Source organism: Enoplosus armatus, chromosome 4 (genome assembly GCF_043641665.1).
Source record: "Enoplosus armatus isolate fEnoArm2 chromosome 4, fEnoArm2.hap1, whole genome shotgun sequence".
NCBI lineage: Eukaryota > Metazoa > Chordata > Actinopteri > Centrarchiformes > Enoplosidae > Enoplosus > Enoplosus armatus.
In genome coordinates, this window is record NC_092183.1 from 16,538,744 (window position 1) to 16,554,885 (window position 16,142).

Below are 16,142 nucleotides of genomic sequence, written 5' to 3' on the forward strand. Positions count from 1 at the left end.
TTCATTTGTGTACTGCTTTGTATATTCTGTTGCTGTTTTTTATTACTCCAGAAAATCAGGCTTTTCCACAACTACTATACACAGCTCATAGACACTCCTTGTTTAAAACTATGGCATGCAATAAAATGTGTTTACAACCAGTGTGCTACAACTCCATGGACTACCAATTAAGAGTAAAAGAGCATAAATCTGTTATAAGGAGAAAACAGTGTTCCAAGCTGAATAGGATTGCCCATTTGTTACTGTGAGGAATGGGACAGCTTTTGGGGCCTACGCGGTCACATGATGTTTTTCTCTGTCATGATGTAACACAAAGCTAGTTAAAAGGCGATGATCAAATAGATAAATAGATTCAGTGGACTTACAAATATTCAAACCGTATTCTCTCACAAAATTTGTTTTTATTTCAAATTAAACATTCAACAGCCAACAAAGAGACAACAAATAAAAGTTCCCTTTTTGTCTGCAACTCTACAGTAACAGGTTTCATCTTGGTCAACTTTAAGCTTAAATATAGACAAAAAATAGCTGAGTTAAAGGGTGTAAAACAGTGCATTGCAATGAATGAATCCCCCCCCCCCCAAGGGGTCATGTTGGTACTACATTAGAACACACACACTCTGTACTTATTTAGAATGTTTCCATATACAACATACAGTAACTGTAAATATGTTAAACAATAGTACAAATACAGAATATAGTTTCTCATGTGTTACTGCATTTTAAATAGCTCAAATGTCCTCATCTGTCAGCTTTTTGAAGCTCAGCTTTTGGGATCTTACCCAGTCTTCCCGACAGTGTCATTAGAAGGGGGGTACAGGGACATATAGGTTGGAAGTTCTTCTCCCTGAGGAAACAGAGGTGGAGCAGTAGGGGCTTGATACTGAACTGAAGATGGTGGGAAAGCTGGATTTGAAAAACCATATGGAGCGGCCTGTTGTGGCCACTGATAATTATAGCCACTTGCTATGTGCGCTGGTTGAGTGGGAACTGGTGCTGGGTATCCATAAGCACCTGGACCTGTGGGTACAGGATAAGGTCCGACAGGGAAGGCAGGGGGAGGGAAGTCGCTGTAACTTGGGGCCCCAACAGCCCCAGCTGGGTAAGGCGCCATTGCCTCACTAGGCTGAAAGGTAGCAAAACTAGGAGGAACGATGACCAGTGGAAACACCACCTCTGGGTCAAAGGCAAACTTGATGTCCAAATACACCTGGGAAACAGAAACATATCAAGAAGTAAAATCTGTCTGCCATTTATGCAGCTGTCAAATAAGCTGATTGTGCTGTCTGACAGATGAACATGGTTATTATCTGTTATTATACTGTAAATGTTTATACAGCATCCTATACTGTCATTGTATATGCTGTTATGTTGTTTTATATTTGTAATGATTGTTAAAGAATGTGATTTAAGACAAGAATTGTCTGTGCTGCAATTAGTTAACCGGCAGTCTTTACAAAAAAAGGCAATGAATACATTTTTGAGTTGATGTGACATCACCTTTACATTATAACATACCTTCAGGTAACAGTCAACTGAGATGATTTCACAATTATGGAGAGTGTGGATGACATTGGCAGGAATCTTCACTTGGCAGGAGACAGTCTCCTCTGACTTCGGGTTGATAGTGTCCCCGACCATTTTGTACAGACTTTGGTCACTGACATTAGTGGAGCCACGAGCACGGTACACTATTTTCTGCTGTAAACTGAATTTGGCCTTCGTATTTTTGGAAGAAGAGTTGCAGATTTTGGCAACAACGGATAAAGTGTCACCTATCAAAAACAAATCAGAACATCTGAATATGCAGTTTCTTTTCTCTATAATAATGTCACCACATGTAATAAAATATCATACATTCCACATACACATACTGTGTTAATAATACTTTATAACATATTTTGAGATGTGGCAATCATGCTATCATTAATGAATGAACAACTTCCATCTGACTTAGTGATGAAACAATGTACAAAGCTCTAAACATCTGATATCATCTGACAATACAATGCATTTTATGTCTGGCATCGACACTTTCTTGTGTTCCTAGGAAGCTGGAGTGATTTTACCTGGAGAGCAAACCTTTCTGTTAATGGTGGCAGACATTTGGACCTGTCCTTTATTCACTGAACCAGACTGGGGACACTAGAACAAATCATACAAACAAACATTACTTCATATCAACTCAATGCCTCATATGGCTGAAAGTCCAGGATAAGATATTGTTGTCTTGCTATTAACCTATAGATTAAGCCATCCTAGTTCGGGTTAACACCATAAAAAGTGAACTCTACAACATCTCAAAATGAATGCTCCCTGGCCAGCTTTAAGATGGGGTCGGGCATTACTGTATGCTCTCTCTTGGTTCTCTAATGAGCCATACGTTCATATCAGTCAGTTCGGACATTCAGTACTCTCTTCACTCCCAACTCTGCTCCTTTCAGCAGAACACGATCCATATCCTGCACAACTGTTTTGTGGTCTGCCTCCTCCCCATTATTTATATGGTACAATGTTATGTTAGCATTTTATTCAGATCCATTCAGTATACAACTGTTTTAACACTAAACTCTTTATTGTTGCCTTTCCCACTATGCCTGTACCCCTGTCTCTTTAGTCATGTGACTTCTTATCTTAAATATGTTGCTTTTTTGCAGCTACAAGCCAGTTTAAGTGCTGCAGTTCATTTGGAACGTGGAAGTGGTGTATCACATTCATAACATGCATCACTGTAGTGACTCACTTACCATTACTTGGCCAGGGTGCGGAAAGGACTTTGACACAAAATTGAGCTCTTTTTGTACTACAGAGGGCAACCGCCAGCTCCTGGATAACTTTGCTTCAAGCATGTAGACAATCTTTCCATGAAATCCCTTGAAGGATGGCGGCATGTCCCTGTAAGACAGAGCCGGTCCACAAATGCAGTTATTTGTAAGAGCAAACCATGACGCAGTACAAATGTTGGATGCTAGACACTCCCACTTACCCCTCTGGGATTTTAAACCTGAACTTAAAGCAATGGACACCTTGGGAAAGTACAGCGCCTGAAAAAGAAGTGAGAATGATTAACACTTCCTGTGCAGGTTCCTGATATGTGCTCAATCAAATTGTGAGATTCATGTAGCTCTGGGAACTTCATTCATGGGTCTCAACATTCGTGCAGTACTTCCGACTGTGTTTTGGAGATACAAAATATGCACAGCAGAGAACATTCATGTGTTTTGTGCATACTTGTCGATGGTTTACCAATTTTAAAAGCAATATGGGTGCAATGTAGCTACATATAATTCACATGGTAGGCTACAAGGATGTCATTCGTGTGCCCGTCGACAGCGACCTGTTGTGTGCTCACTAACGCCCATCATTTTAAAATGACACACAATCTCAAGTGTTGAGATGAGCACGCAAGTCAAAGGGCCAGCACATTTCTTCGGCCTTACCTTTACCATGTTCTGCAACTAGGTTTTCTTTGAGTTTGAAGTATTTCCTTTGCGCAGTGTACGATTTCTTGTTATCTCCACTTCCCTCCGTCCACCTTACGTCCGCTTGCCCTTTGACTTTCACAGCAACGCTCTTCACTTTGGTTTCGCTTGTCAAAGTGAAAGTGACTGTGCCTGTCACCGTATCTCCTCCAGAAAAAGTATTCTCTCTGTTGACAGCCTCGTAAGTCACACCGAAGTCCTTTATCGGAGACATGTTAGACGTTGTGTGTACACATGTGGAAGCAGCGGCTGACGCGCCCTCTCCTCAGCACTGAGCTTTATCCGGCTCCGCCCGCGGAGGGAGGTGAAGAGAACACTTCCAGTATTGCCCTATGTCCGCTGGTTATGTCTGCATTACAACATAACAGCATAGTGCACGACATTATTCGGGTTTACACAATTTAGGGGGTTGGTTAGGATATAAAACTGAGTTTAAGGGATCTTATAGAATTGTACTATGGGTCAATTATTCGGCGATTTAATTGGTACAAGTGAAAATTCAAGTTATTAACCCTTTCACGCATAGTGGTCACTACAGTGGACAGCTATTCAAAAGCTGTTTTCTTGTATATGCATGGGTTTTAATGGTGTAGTTGCACATCAACCACCACAGTGGACGCTAGTGCGTCATCCCATACACTGCCACCCACTGGCCAGCCATTGTAAGCGCAACACAAATGTCTCAAAACCAAGATGGCCAGCGGAAGGCCAGAAACGCTGAGCAGCTCAGGAATACCTTGCCAATCCTTCTATAGTAGGAGACCCTAAATAAATTTATAATTTATAATAAATAGTAAATAAAATTTGGTAACATCAAGTAACAACTAAGGAGTAATACAATTGTTAAAATTTCCATTTTATTCATTGGTGTGTTAAATACATATTTCTTCAGTTGAAAACACAAACGCATGCTGTCCATGCATGTGAAGAACTTTGTGTGAAATGAACATTTGAAAAAAATTAAGTTAAAATTTTTTTTTCATGCCTAAAGAGAAATAAAAACACTTCGTCAAAATCCTGACTGAGGCTGTCATAATTCATGCATGAAAGGGTTAATCTATCAAGAGAAAAGAACGCAGTGAGGAGATCAATGAGATCACTTGCCAATAGTTGTGCTACCTAGTGGTGCATACAACAGAATTAAGTAGTTCTAACAAAGCGACCACACTGACATTGAAAGATTCAGAGACATTTCACCTTTATTCAAATCTACAAGTCAGAGAAAACGTTGACTCACACTTGTGAGTATAACAAATCAGGTATATTTGTTACTGAAATAGACAGAAGTAGTTGTCTTGTGTTAAACTCAACACACTTGAACATAAATGGGAAAATATATTTGTATTTGGCCTCTTAGTTGATTGCTTTAATGAATAAATAAATAAAAAAACATATATAAAAAGATGTTTTTTTCTTGACACATTTTTTTTCAACTAGCTGCTAGAAGAAGAGTGAGGTAGAGAGAGCAGGTATAAACTATAACACTGAAAAAATGATCAGTCTAGGACTCTCGAGTTGAACAAGGCACGTAAAATACATAGTGTACCCTGGTGACTGAGGTATGGATAATATTGTTTCACACACTGCAAAAGTCAAATTTAGTTTATAGTTGTTTACATGCTAACTGCAAATACTGTATATGTGTGTGTCTTTTTCCTTTTAAAAGCACACTTCTACTTTACACTAATAAAGCATTTTAGGTGATCCGGTTTCACATTTTTAACTATTAGTATTTTGCTTCATAATTAATAAACTGATTCAGTCATTAAGCATACATTCTATTATTTCGCATCCGATTTGTCAGAAGCAGAAGTCGGGAAAAGGATTGAATAAGCTGGAGGAGCTTCATCCGATTGAGACAGGAAGTCTGTGCTCATCATTGGCGCAGAAGGCAGCAGGTTGTATGTCGGAGCAGTTGGAGATATGTTAAACGGTTGAGAAGAAGGCAATGGGTGGATCTCTGGGGCAGATGGGGGTGGGTGAAATGTTGGGGCAGTAGGCGGAGGGTGAAGGACAGAAGACGATGATGAAGATGAAAATGGAGATCCATACGGAGAAGCCAGCTGTGGCACTGAGTTATTGTAGCCCCCACTCAAGTGTGCCGGCTGAGCAGGGTACACACCTGGTGGAACAGCAGACATCGGTGGCTTATCTGGGCACGCAGGTGGTGGTGCTGAATACCTTTGGGCTCCTGGGTATCCATGACTCCCTGAATGTGGGGATGCAGGATAAGGACCCGTAGCCATAGCAGGGAGAGGGAAGTCGCTGTTGCTCGGGCCCCCGACAGCCCCAGCTAGATAGGGACCTGCAGCCACACCAGACTGAGGGCCAGGAGCTAAGTCAGGAGGTATAATGAGCACGGGGAACATGACCTCTGGATCGCTAGCAAAGCTGATGTCCAGGTACACCTGAGAAAAGATATGACCATCTCATTAGCACAATGATGCTTTACTTTTAAAATAGGACAGCAAGACAGCATCTGACATTCATAAGGAATTTGGAAAATCTATCAATATTTATGGGTCAACACTTGGGATCAAAGAAAATCAAAGATACACTGTTGCATACCTTTAAATGATATTTCACGGAGATAATGTCACAGTTCTGGATTGTCTGCACCTGATCACGAGGAATAAATATTGCACATTTAACCTCCTTCTGTGTTTTGGGTTTAATACAGTTGTCAACCACTTTGAAGATAACTTTGCCCTCATGTTTGGTATTGCTGTTGGCATAGTACACCACATCCTGGATTAAACTGATTTTGGGTGCCATCTCACTGGATGAGGAGTTGTTGATTTTTGCAACAACCGCTATGGTTTCACCTGTGAGGAGAACATAATATTGAATTAATGATTTATTCAAATTCAAGTGCCACATAGGACAATGCTGTGTACTCCAGAAGGTGTAGGCTATTATATTAAGACAGTTTATTTTTGTGCCTGTGAGGAGCAACTGCTGAAATGCTAAACCCCACCCACTTATTACTCCACGCATGCTGCCTGACAGAACTACTGTAAATCTGGAACTAACACAGAGACTATGACCAAATATGTTTTTTTTCATGCTTTACTAAAACCTTGTCTGACAACAGAACATTTTCAGGGCAGACATTTAACTTGTCAAGAGCACAGGTGCACAATACCATGATCTACATGGAATGCAGCAGTTATTAATGTTATTAGTTACACCTGTGCTACCCACTACAGCTGGATAAGACAATTCAAGAACTAGTATCACTGCAAGTTTTATTAAAATAGTTTACTATTTTGCAAAATGTTGGCTGGGCAGTCATCACATGACAAAACATTTTTTTCAGCCTTTGAATTCAGCAGATCTCCTTCCATGACTTGAACCTACTGTGTTTGAAGAGGAATTTTACTACCTGGGGCATACGCCTTCCTGTCAATGATGGCATCCATGTGCACATTTCCTTTTGAGAAAATCCCCATCTCTTTGTTTGCTGAACCAGATTGGTGTGACTAAAATGCAATAAAGAGAGAAAACAATTCCATTATTAAGACAATACAGTAGTACATGATTTAATTATTACACTTATAGAGCAAGGTAAGATACCCAGGTTCTCAGGACCAGGAGTGAGTATCACTGCACTACCCTTTGGATGTCACTGTCTGTTGTACATATACACTATATTGCCAAAAGTATTGGCTCACCTGCCTTGACTCGCATATGAACTTAAGTGACATCCCATTCTTAATCCATAGGGTTTAATATGACGTCGGTCCACCCTTTGCAGCTATAACAGCTTCAACTCTTCTGGGAAGGCTTTCCACAAGGTTTAGGAGTGTGTTTATGGGAAGTTTTGACCATTCTTCCAGAAGCGCATTTGTGAGGTCACACACTGATGTTGGACGAGAAGGCCTGGCTCTCAGTCTCCGCTCTAATTCATCCCAAAGGTGTTCTATCGGGTTGAGGTCAGGACTCTGTGCAGGCCAGTCAAGTTCATCCACACCAAACTCTCTCATCCATGTTTTTATGGACCTTGCTATGTGCACTGGTGAACAGTCATGTTGGAACAGGAAGGGGCCATCCCCAAACTGTTCCCACAAAGTTGGGAGCAAGGAATTGTCCAAAATCTCTTGGTATGCTGAAGCATTCAGAGTTCCTTTCACTGGAACTAAGGGGCCAAGCCCAGCTCCTGAAAAACAACCCCACACCATAATCCCCCCTCCACCAAACTTTACACTTGGCACAATGCGGTCAGACAAGTACCGTTCTCCTGGCAACCGCCAAACCCAGACTCGTCCATCACATCGCCAGATGGTGAAGCGCGATTCGTCACTCCAGAGAACACGTCTCCACTGCTCTAGAGTCCAGTGGCGGCGTGCTTTACACCACTGCATCCAACGCTTTGCATTGCACTTGGTGATGTATGGCTTGGATGCAGCTGCTCGGCCATGGAAGCCCATTCCATGAAGCTCTCTACGCACTGTTCTTGAGCTAATCTGAAGGCCACATGAAGTTTGGAGGTCTGTAGCGATTGACTCTGCAGAAAGTTGGTGACCTCTGCGCACTATGCGCCTCAGCATCCGCTGACCCCACTCCGTCATTTTAAGTGGCCTACCACTTCGTGGCTAAGTTGTTGTCGTTCCCAATCGCTTCCACTTTGTTATAATACCACTGACAGTTGACTGTGGAATATTTAGGAGTGAGGAAATTTCACGACTGGACTTGTTGCACAGGTGGCATCCTATCACAGTACCACGCTGGAATTCACTGAGCTCCTGAGAGTGACCCATTCTTTCACAAATGTTTGTAGAAACAGTCTGCATGCCTTGGTGCATGATTTTATACACCTGTGGCCATGGAAGTGATTGGAACACCTGATTTCAATTATTTGGATGGGTGAGTGAATACTTTTGGCAATATAGTATATAGTATAGTATATAGTATGTATGGCTGTTTTCACTGGAAAACAACTTTCTACAGAAGAGAGAGTTTCTATGAAAACTGTCCAGAGTGAGGTCTGTAAATAATTAAGTGGAACGTTGTTTCTGCAAAGACACATTGCTGTTGAGTTTTATCAAATGACATTTCCCGAAACATTTGAGCAGCACAAATTCAGATTCAAACATTTTGACTTGTCATAGCAGGAAAAGCGCATACGGAGCTAATGCCGTGAATGATGGCTCTGTTCTATTTTAAGTATTCCAGTAAGCCAAACCAGAGTGAGCATGTGCAAAAAGCTTGACCCTGAAACTGACACCTCTAAATGGAATGCAGCCATTATCATTGTTGCTTTTCCTACTATATGATGTTAAAATGTCTGCTGTGACAATGGCCTATCACCGCCACCGCGATGGCGGTATAGGTTTATGAGCTGGATATCTCAAAACTTCAGCAATTAAAAGTAAAACTATCTGGTGGTTTGGGTGAACTGTGTAATACCTATATTTTACATTTTCTATAGTCTGTTTCTCTTCTCTGCTCGACCCCCTCATGAATAAGTGGACATAGTTTATGTCAAGTGATTTTTGTATCTGTGTTTCAATATTTTACACACCATCAGAGATTGAAGGTTTGGAAAGGACTTGGAGACAAAATGTATCTCCTTTTCTACTGTACGGTCAATCCTCCAACTCCTGGACAGCTTGGCTTCCAGCTTGTAGACAATCTTTCCATGACTCCCCTTGAAGGATGAAGGCATGCTTCTGTAATGGAGAACCAGCAGATTCATGTCATGTAATCTGAATTGAATTAAGAGTAGTTAATAGAATGTGCAGGAGTAGGATTTTGGTTGCATATTTGGTCTTGTTTGTTAAAATCAATTACATTGTGAAAGTGTAAACATTATGTTTTGGTAAACAGTCTTACTGTACTTACCCTGGCGGTAGGTTAAAAATGAATTCATAAACATGGGTTCCTTGGGGAAGTACAGTGTCTGAAAGGGAAAGGACTCTGGTGTTATTACTGACTGTAGTCTACTGCCATTACTAGCTACTACTAGGCTAGTAATGGCTATTTCATTTTGACATCTCTGACTGGTCGTGCCATGACCTTCACTGGACAAACAGAAAACAGCATAAACAAACAAGCAGGGAGGAAACACTATAGGAGGCCTACACCGTGTCAGTTTTAACCGAATGGGTAAAGGAATGCATAACTAATAAGACGTCTACTACCTACCATTAGCATTCCCTGCGATTAAAAACCGCTTGAGTTTGAAATATCTTTTGTGTGCAGAGTATGTGTGCGTGTGTTCGCCGTTCTTTTTCGTCCAACGCACTTCAGCGTCTCCTTTCGCTTTAACAAACAGGCTTTCAACGGTGGTCTCCTTCGATAAGGCCAGTGTTACTTTTCCAGTTACAGTGTCTCCCTCCGAAAACGTCCCGTACTCATTCAGGGCGTCGTAAGTCATCGTTAAGCTTTTGATTGCAGGCATTTTCGTAGAGGAACGTAAGTAAATGAAGACTAGTCAAAAGAATCAAGAAACCATATGATCGACCCCTCCACTCATTTCCAAACGTTTTCACTGCATGCTGTTGATAAAGAGGCACCCATGGCGTCTGGACGGTGGTAAGACACGCCCTACGAAAGTCTGCTCAAAGACCTCTACTGCCATCCAATGTACCAAGGAGATACTGGGGGGCTATGCAATCATTCAGAAATAATGGTACAGAGCCCCCTGGAGGTAAATCATAGGAACAACATGATGTGGAAGTTCGTGCGCCCAGGTGGCCAAACTGAGCACAAAGACTGATAAACTAAGTGTACTAGCTGCTAAACTGAAATAAACAGGGGAAAAATTATCTGGAGGTGTGATCTGACCTTCAGGATAAAAAGGGTAGTTGAATTAAATATTTTTAAAGTAATTTAATTTAAAGTAACATTTAATTGTTATTTAGGCTAATCATTCAACCAACAAGCAGAGAGTGTGAAATAAATTGGGAGAAAATTTACTTAGTCAGAGTAGTGCATATACAAAATTAAACACTATGCAAGTCCTATTTTAGTGATATACATAAATAATATGTACAAGACTGGGTATTCCGACGTATAATTTCTCCCACAACAATCAAAGACATCTTCTACAAATAAGTTTTTTGGTTTGGTTTCATGGTTTCATTAAGCTGCAACGAAAAATAATACTGCATCATAGTATTCAGAGCCTTAAACAAACAGAAATTCAACTTCCTGCTTTTATTCTGAAGGTTAGATGCTTATTCCGGAAGTCTCGCTTGAAACTAAAAAATAAAACATGCAATTAGAGTAAGTTAAAGTTAAACCTTATATTCTTCAAATGGTGAATATTCTCTTGAGATTTTGACAGACGTATTTAAGAGATATTTACCAGAGGAAACATTACAACTGTTCAACAATTCTGAATAGTTCTTTTTATTTCCATTAGCCTATTCTGTGGGTCAGGAAATTACCTACCTGCTAGTGGGCGTCAGTTAGATGGTCATGAAGGATTAAGTTGACCTTTATATAATTCATAAATGTATGATCAGACACATTTATATCCACTAGTGTGGATTTAATTTCCCCAGGTGTGTTAAGAGTAAAAGAAAGTTGGGTGGGGAACCACAATATAGCAAAAGGTGTATTTAAACGGAAATGGTGGCGAACACCCTGTTGTGCGACTGTGGCACCTGGGAGTTTCTTTCTGAAACACGTCTTCTTATGTCTTCAGTTCTTGCGTACGCCAAGCTGCAGTGGATGTGTTCACAAAGGACGTAAACACACGTGGCTGCTGATTGGGTAACACCTCCGACACACATGCCGTTTAACCCTGACACCGTAGCAAAAGGGTGCACACCGAATTCAGATTGAACGTGCCCCAGCACGGTGCATCTGGATTGTAAGTAGTATTAACTTGTTTTATATTCAGTAATATAGTTTGAGGTGCCCATTTTCACATACAAGGCAACATTTTTTTTTCCTGCTAGGTGGCTATCTAGATAGCTAGGTGGGTTGAGGTAAGGTTATCTAGCTAGCTAAGTTTGACTTAAACTTTTGGTTGTGAGTATTGTTAATGTCAACCCTTAACCCTCCTGAGTTTGCGGTTGGAATAAGTTAAAAATGTTAACCATTTGTTGTTGAGTCAGAAACTCGTAATTATGAAAACAATGATATGACATAAGTATTTGCATTTTTTTTTGTATACTGACTGCTAAAACAGAATACTACGGTGTAGTATGTAGTACTTACTATGGATTTCGATCACTTTCAAGCACATTGGAAAGTAAATATGCAGATATTCATTGTTGGAGTCCACAAACTCAGTGTTATACTCAATGTCTGTGGTTAAAAGTTTTAATTCAGTAATACTAAAATGACCATCACAATGTTGTGTGCCTCTCTAAAATACCCCTTGTTGCTTTCAAAGTTTTCCCCAGTTTAGATAATAAAAAGCTAATGTCAATCAGCTGGTGTGCTGTCAACAGAAGGTGCTATGGAGACAGTTGCCTTGCCAATGTGGTGAGTGCACTGAGGGGAGGAGGGGGGAAATGAAGTCAGGGCTACCAGACAACCAAATGCAACCAATGTGAGAAAACAAAGGGACCAACAACAGAAGGAGAAAAGCAAGTGTGATATAAGGAGACACTGAAATGAAAAGTTCTTTTACATTGGCACAGGTTAGTTCCTGGTAGCTGTGTGCTGCTCAGTGTGTTTCTGCTTTTTTGTCTGTGATGTCGTGTATGCTTGGCATGCAGACTTACAAAACAAAACTGGTATTTACGATCTGCATTTGGGCTTTTAATTTATGGTAATATTTTTGTAATTGTAGCAAGTATGATTACAATTCTGCACCCTTTGTTTAGTGGACAAACAAATAACTTGATCAGAAAATATGTTGTGGTGATAAAAAGATGTGAGGGTATTGTTGCCTTGTCCGTTGTCAATTTCTAATTGTTTTTAAAAGTACAACTTGAGACAGAAAGCTTTTTATGCTTTATTGTCTACAAGTCCAAGAATGCTCTCAGTCAAATATGTCTAGATGTCTTTTCGGGAATCATTTCACATAGATATTGACACCAGCACTGGTTTATTTATAATAGAATCCCTTTTAGAATACAAAGATCCTTAACTCTGCTGGGGGTGGCAGCAAAAATGGTGTTTCAACTATTATTTTCTATTGAAAAATGTATTCACGTGACAGTCGTCTTCTTATTGTGTTTATTTCAAAATGATTTGGTACCCCTCTCCCTGATTAGTGGATATACAGGTAGCAAATCATGGCAACAGCTTAACTGCCAATCAGTTGTGAGCAGGAAACATATGAGTAAGTGTGGCAGAAATATGAAAGTAATTAAAAGTAAGAAAAGTGAGCAAATCAAATCCTGCTTAGGGCCCTCATTAAGCTAAGGACAGCCCTGCGTGCTTTGAAACTCATCTACATAAAACAGAGATGAAGCTGCCTGTTAGGCAGCGCCTGATAACATTTGTCCATTATGGACTGCGGAGGGCCATCTGTAGCATAACAGCAGATGCGGCTTCATATCACATCACAAGACCTCATTACTGCAGCGCTGCTTGTTTCGTGAAGTTTCTTTGAAAATTATCAACAAATAACTACTATACTACTTTCAAATGTTGTGTTGAGCGCCACACTAGGTAAAAGTAAGCACTATTATAAAAGACTTGTTCTTTTGTAATTGATCTATTAATGGCAAAGACTTAAATCACATCCCTTAGTAGAAGCTCATTAATCTATGCCGTGTATGTGCTCCTAGCTGGATAGGTTGTATCCCTGCATTGGGAAAAAGGGTGCCTTGGTCAAGTCCAGTCTTTATTAAGATTAATGAACAGCTTGACATTTTTAGTCCTCTGTCTGAATCGATAATTTTAATACTCATGAGGGCCAATGGGGATCTAAGCTTGCGGAACACACATTGTGGCCACAGGGCGCATGTTAAATGTCCAAGTGGTAATCAATGCAAAGAAATTAGCTATTGATCTCTTATAGTTTTGTAATAGGTTATCTATTGGTTTGCTCTTTCGGAAAATTCCAATATCAGTCGGATGGAATTGTGCTGGTAATATTGCTGTGGGGTGTGTGCATGTCCCTGTATGTGTATGCATTCACATACACCCAGCTACCATGTGTGTTTGGATGTGTGTGCAGGGTCATATTCTAATTAGCATAGAGGGCAGATTGTAAATAAACATGTTGAGGGGAATATTGGTGATCTGCATCAGGCCCACAGTTCATTACAAATAAGGCTGGGAAATTCAGATCGGTTTTATTCAAGCTTAATGCTGACTAGAAGACCAGTATTTGTAAATGGCTATTTTAAATGAAATGGTTTCTACTATTTTTTTTATCGTACTGTATGTGGAACTACATCTTTCATATACAAATAGTGACAAAATATATCTCCAGTTTCACTTGGACATCTAAAAATATATTTCAGATCTTTAATGGTGTGTGGGGTGTAAATGTAGGTGATGAGAAACTACTGCTATATACTGTGTATATAATTGTTCAGGTCAGGATCTCTAGTTTGGAACCGGAGTTCTAACCTCAGAGAAAACTGATGTCACACATATACACAGTTGTTGTTTATGAATAAAATTAAGTTTAAGTTGAAAAAAGTACCCAGCAAACTTTCCTATGTTGCTAAAACGCTTCCCTCTTCTCTGTCGGTGTTCCCAGGACAGACAGTGTGAGTTGGATATGAGACTGCTTTGCTGGGATAGTGGGGAGCTTGGCCAGACTGGACATGGCAGGCCAGGGGACACCAGTCCAGAGGAGGCCCCTCTCAGAGAGTTCACAGTGGTTAGGCTGGGCAGGGTGAAGCTGCTGGCATGTGGATCCAGTCACTCCATTGTGATCACAGGTACAGGTCCCAGTTCCCTTGTATACTGTTTGTTGTCTAAATGTCATTCATTATTATGGTATGAGTTAATGCATTAGATTTTCATTTGAGTACTGTGTGTGTGTTAGGTGGTAAGTTTTATGAGGGAAATGCATGTATTTTGTCATTTGTCCAGTATAGAGGAAACATCGTTTAGCACTCATCCATTAATTTCTGCTGCTCACGTTGGTGTTTTTTTATTCACTAATTCTTCCCTCTATACTGCACCTCCAGAGTTGTATGTATTGTAATATGTGGTAGGTCTTGCAGTATTTGGAAGTTATTGGGACAAGCTACAATAACCAGTCTGACGTACTGTAAATACTCTAATGTTGATTTGCTGAAAGCCACGGTTATCCAGCGAGGCTTTAGAGTGTTTACAGAACAATTAGCTTAGGGAGACATTTGATCAAAGGATGTGTAAGCAACCAAGCCCATTAAATCCATTAGCAACCACCATACATACTGTCTGACATTTAATGGACATGTTTGTCCAAACAACTGAGTGTATGGAGTGCATATACAGGACCCAGAAAAGTGAATATCTAGGATATTCTGTATAGGTTTCAAAAACACATAATGTCATATACTTTAGGGTTTACACACAACATGAAGTGTCTTCCTCCCTGCCCATGAGGCCTACTTATTTGCCAATTTGATAGAAACCCTGATGACAGGAAAGGAGGAGGCTCCTTTAGTACATTAGCTGGCAGTAGTCATAAATCAGTAGCCTAGATAAGTCTTTTAGATCACCCCAACACAGGGATCCTATACCTCTACTATCATTACAGGGAAAAAGGTGACATTTTTGATTGATTAAAATGGTGCAGGCTAGCTTAGGCTAAATCATGTTAAGTGATGTGACATTGCAGTTTCACATATCATATTTCTGTCAAGACAATGATGGTGGAAGGCATTGTCAAGGCATGATATCTGACAACAGCAGACATCTGAGGGGGACTGGAGGAGATTTATGGGAAGGTTTTAGTGGTCTGAGGGAGATGAGAGAGAGTAAAAAGTGGTCCTTTTTTGTGCATTGTCACTTCCCGAGTGACTGTAAATTTTACTCCAGTGCTGTTGGGAATTGGAGACATTTACACATCCTGACAAATTGCCTGCTGTAAAAGTATTTACTGGTCTTGTCCTCCCTTTATTCTTGGCCAGCTTGCAAACACATACCCCCCTCACAGACACAGAAATATTTACCCCCAGCAAATTTATGTGACACATGTTTATGTGGTGTACCTGAGCTCTAGCCCAAGATGTGTCATAATGGTGTCATGTTGAGAGTACTGGTCTCCTGTTAATGTTTTAATAGAGGAGGTCTTGAGTAGGTCATAATGGTTTTATATCGTCCACATTGTCTCAGATCACTGGCCATTTGGCCCAGACAGCCCAAGGAAAGGCTTGTTTATGGAAAAATAGCTTGCAAGAGAAACCCATAAGGTGCTCAAAAGGGTGAAGAACAACTATACTTGTGTAACCCACCGACACACACGCATATTCTCTATCACACATACAACGTCCACAGGACTAAAATAAACTGTTAAATGATTAAAGGTTGTCACCAACCAAAATTCAACAAACAGCCGTAAATGAGACTGGCCTTAGGACTTGTTGTCATGTCAAGCCAGCACCGTGCGGAACAGTATACGTTTGGTGTGGGTTTTCAGTCATGACAATGAATAATTGCACATTTTGAAGTTATGATAATTTGGCTATTATTGAACTTATTTTCATAAATATAATGAAATTAATTGTTGATTCAATGCAAATTATTGACTGTGAATTGTAATCTATTTTGTAGTACATGGATCTTGTCCTCGGTTAAGGGTGG

General features: G+C 40.3%; 2 protein-coding genes across 2 annotated transcripts; both read right to left on the minus strand.

The window, feature by feature from the left end:
• Nucleotides 1-389: 389 nt before the first annotated feature.
• LOC139284509 (arrestin domain-containing protein 3-like) lies at nt 390-3,696 on the minus strand. The gene is made up of 6 exons (XM_070904806.1): nt 3,441-3,696; nt 2,987-3,044; nt 2,748-2,895; nt 2,070-2,145; nt 1,519-1,775; nt 390-1,210 (listed from the first exon to the last, which is right to left on the minus strand). Exons 1-6 carry the CDS (start codon nt 3,694-3,696, stop codon nt 779-781), a joined length of 1,227 nt encoding a protein of 408 aa, XP_070760907.1. The 3' UTR covers nt 390-778.
• An 865-nt stretch (nt 3,697-4,561) lies between these two features.
• Nucleotides 4,562-9,954, minus strand: LOC139284451 (arrestin domain-containing protein 3-like). Its single transcript, XM_070904726.1, has 6 exons — nt 9,630-9,954; nt 9,327-9,384; nt 9,007-9,154; nt 6,868-6,964; nt 6,051-6,307; nt 4,562-5,890 (listed from the first exon to the last, which is right to left on the minus strand). The coding sequence occupies exons 1-6, from the start codon at nt 9,883-9,885 to the stop codon at nt 5,264-5,266; spliced, it is 1,443 nt and encodes a 480-aa protein (XP_070760827.1). The 5' UTR covers nt 9,886-9,954; the 3' UTR covers nt 4,562-5,263.
• Nucleotides 9,955-16,142: the final 6,188 nt, after the last annotated feature.

Excerpts from the sequence above, each read along its gene's own strand:
- LOC139284509 (XM_070904806.1), bottom strand. The coding sequence starts at position 3,696 with ATGTCTCCGATAAAGGACTTCGGTGTGACTTACGAGGCTGTCAACAGA. Across the intron at positions 3,045-3,440 it reads AGTTGCAGAACATGGTAAAG|GCGCTGTACTTTCCCAAGGT; the intron begins GTAAGGCCGAAG and ends CTTCTTTTTCAG. Across the intron at positions 1,211-1,518 it reads CAGTTGACTGTTACCTGAAG|GTGTATTTGGACATCAAGTT; the intron begins GTATGTTATAAT and ends TCTGTTTCCCAG.
- LOC139284451 (XM_070904726.1), bottom strand. The coding sequence starts at position 9,885 with ATGCCTGCAATCAAAAGCTTAACGATGACTTACGACGCCCTGAATGAG. Across the intron at positions 9,385-9,629 it reads AATCGCAGGGAATGCTAATG|ACACTGTACTTCCCCAAGGA; the intron begins GTAGGTAGTAGA and ends TTTCCCTTTCAG. Across the intron at positions 6,965-9,006 it reads CAAACCTTCAATCTCTGATG|TCACACCAATCTGGTTCAGC; the intron begins GTGTGTAAAATA and ends ATTGCATTTTAG.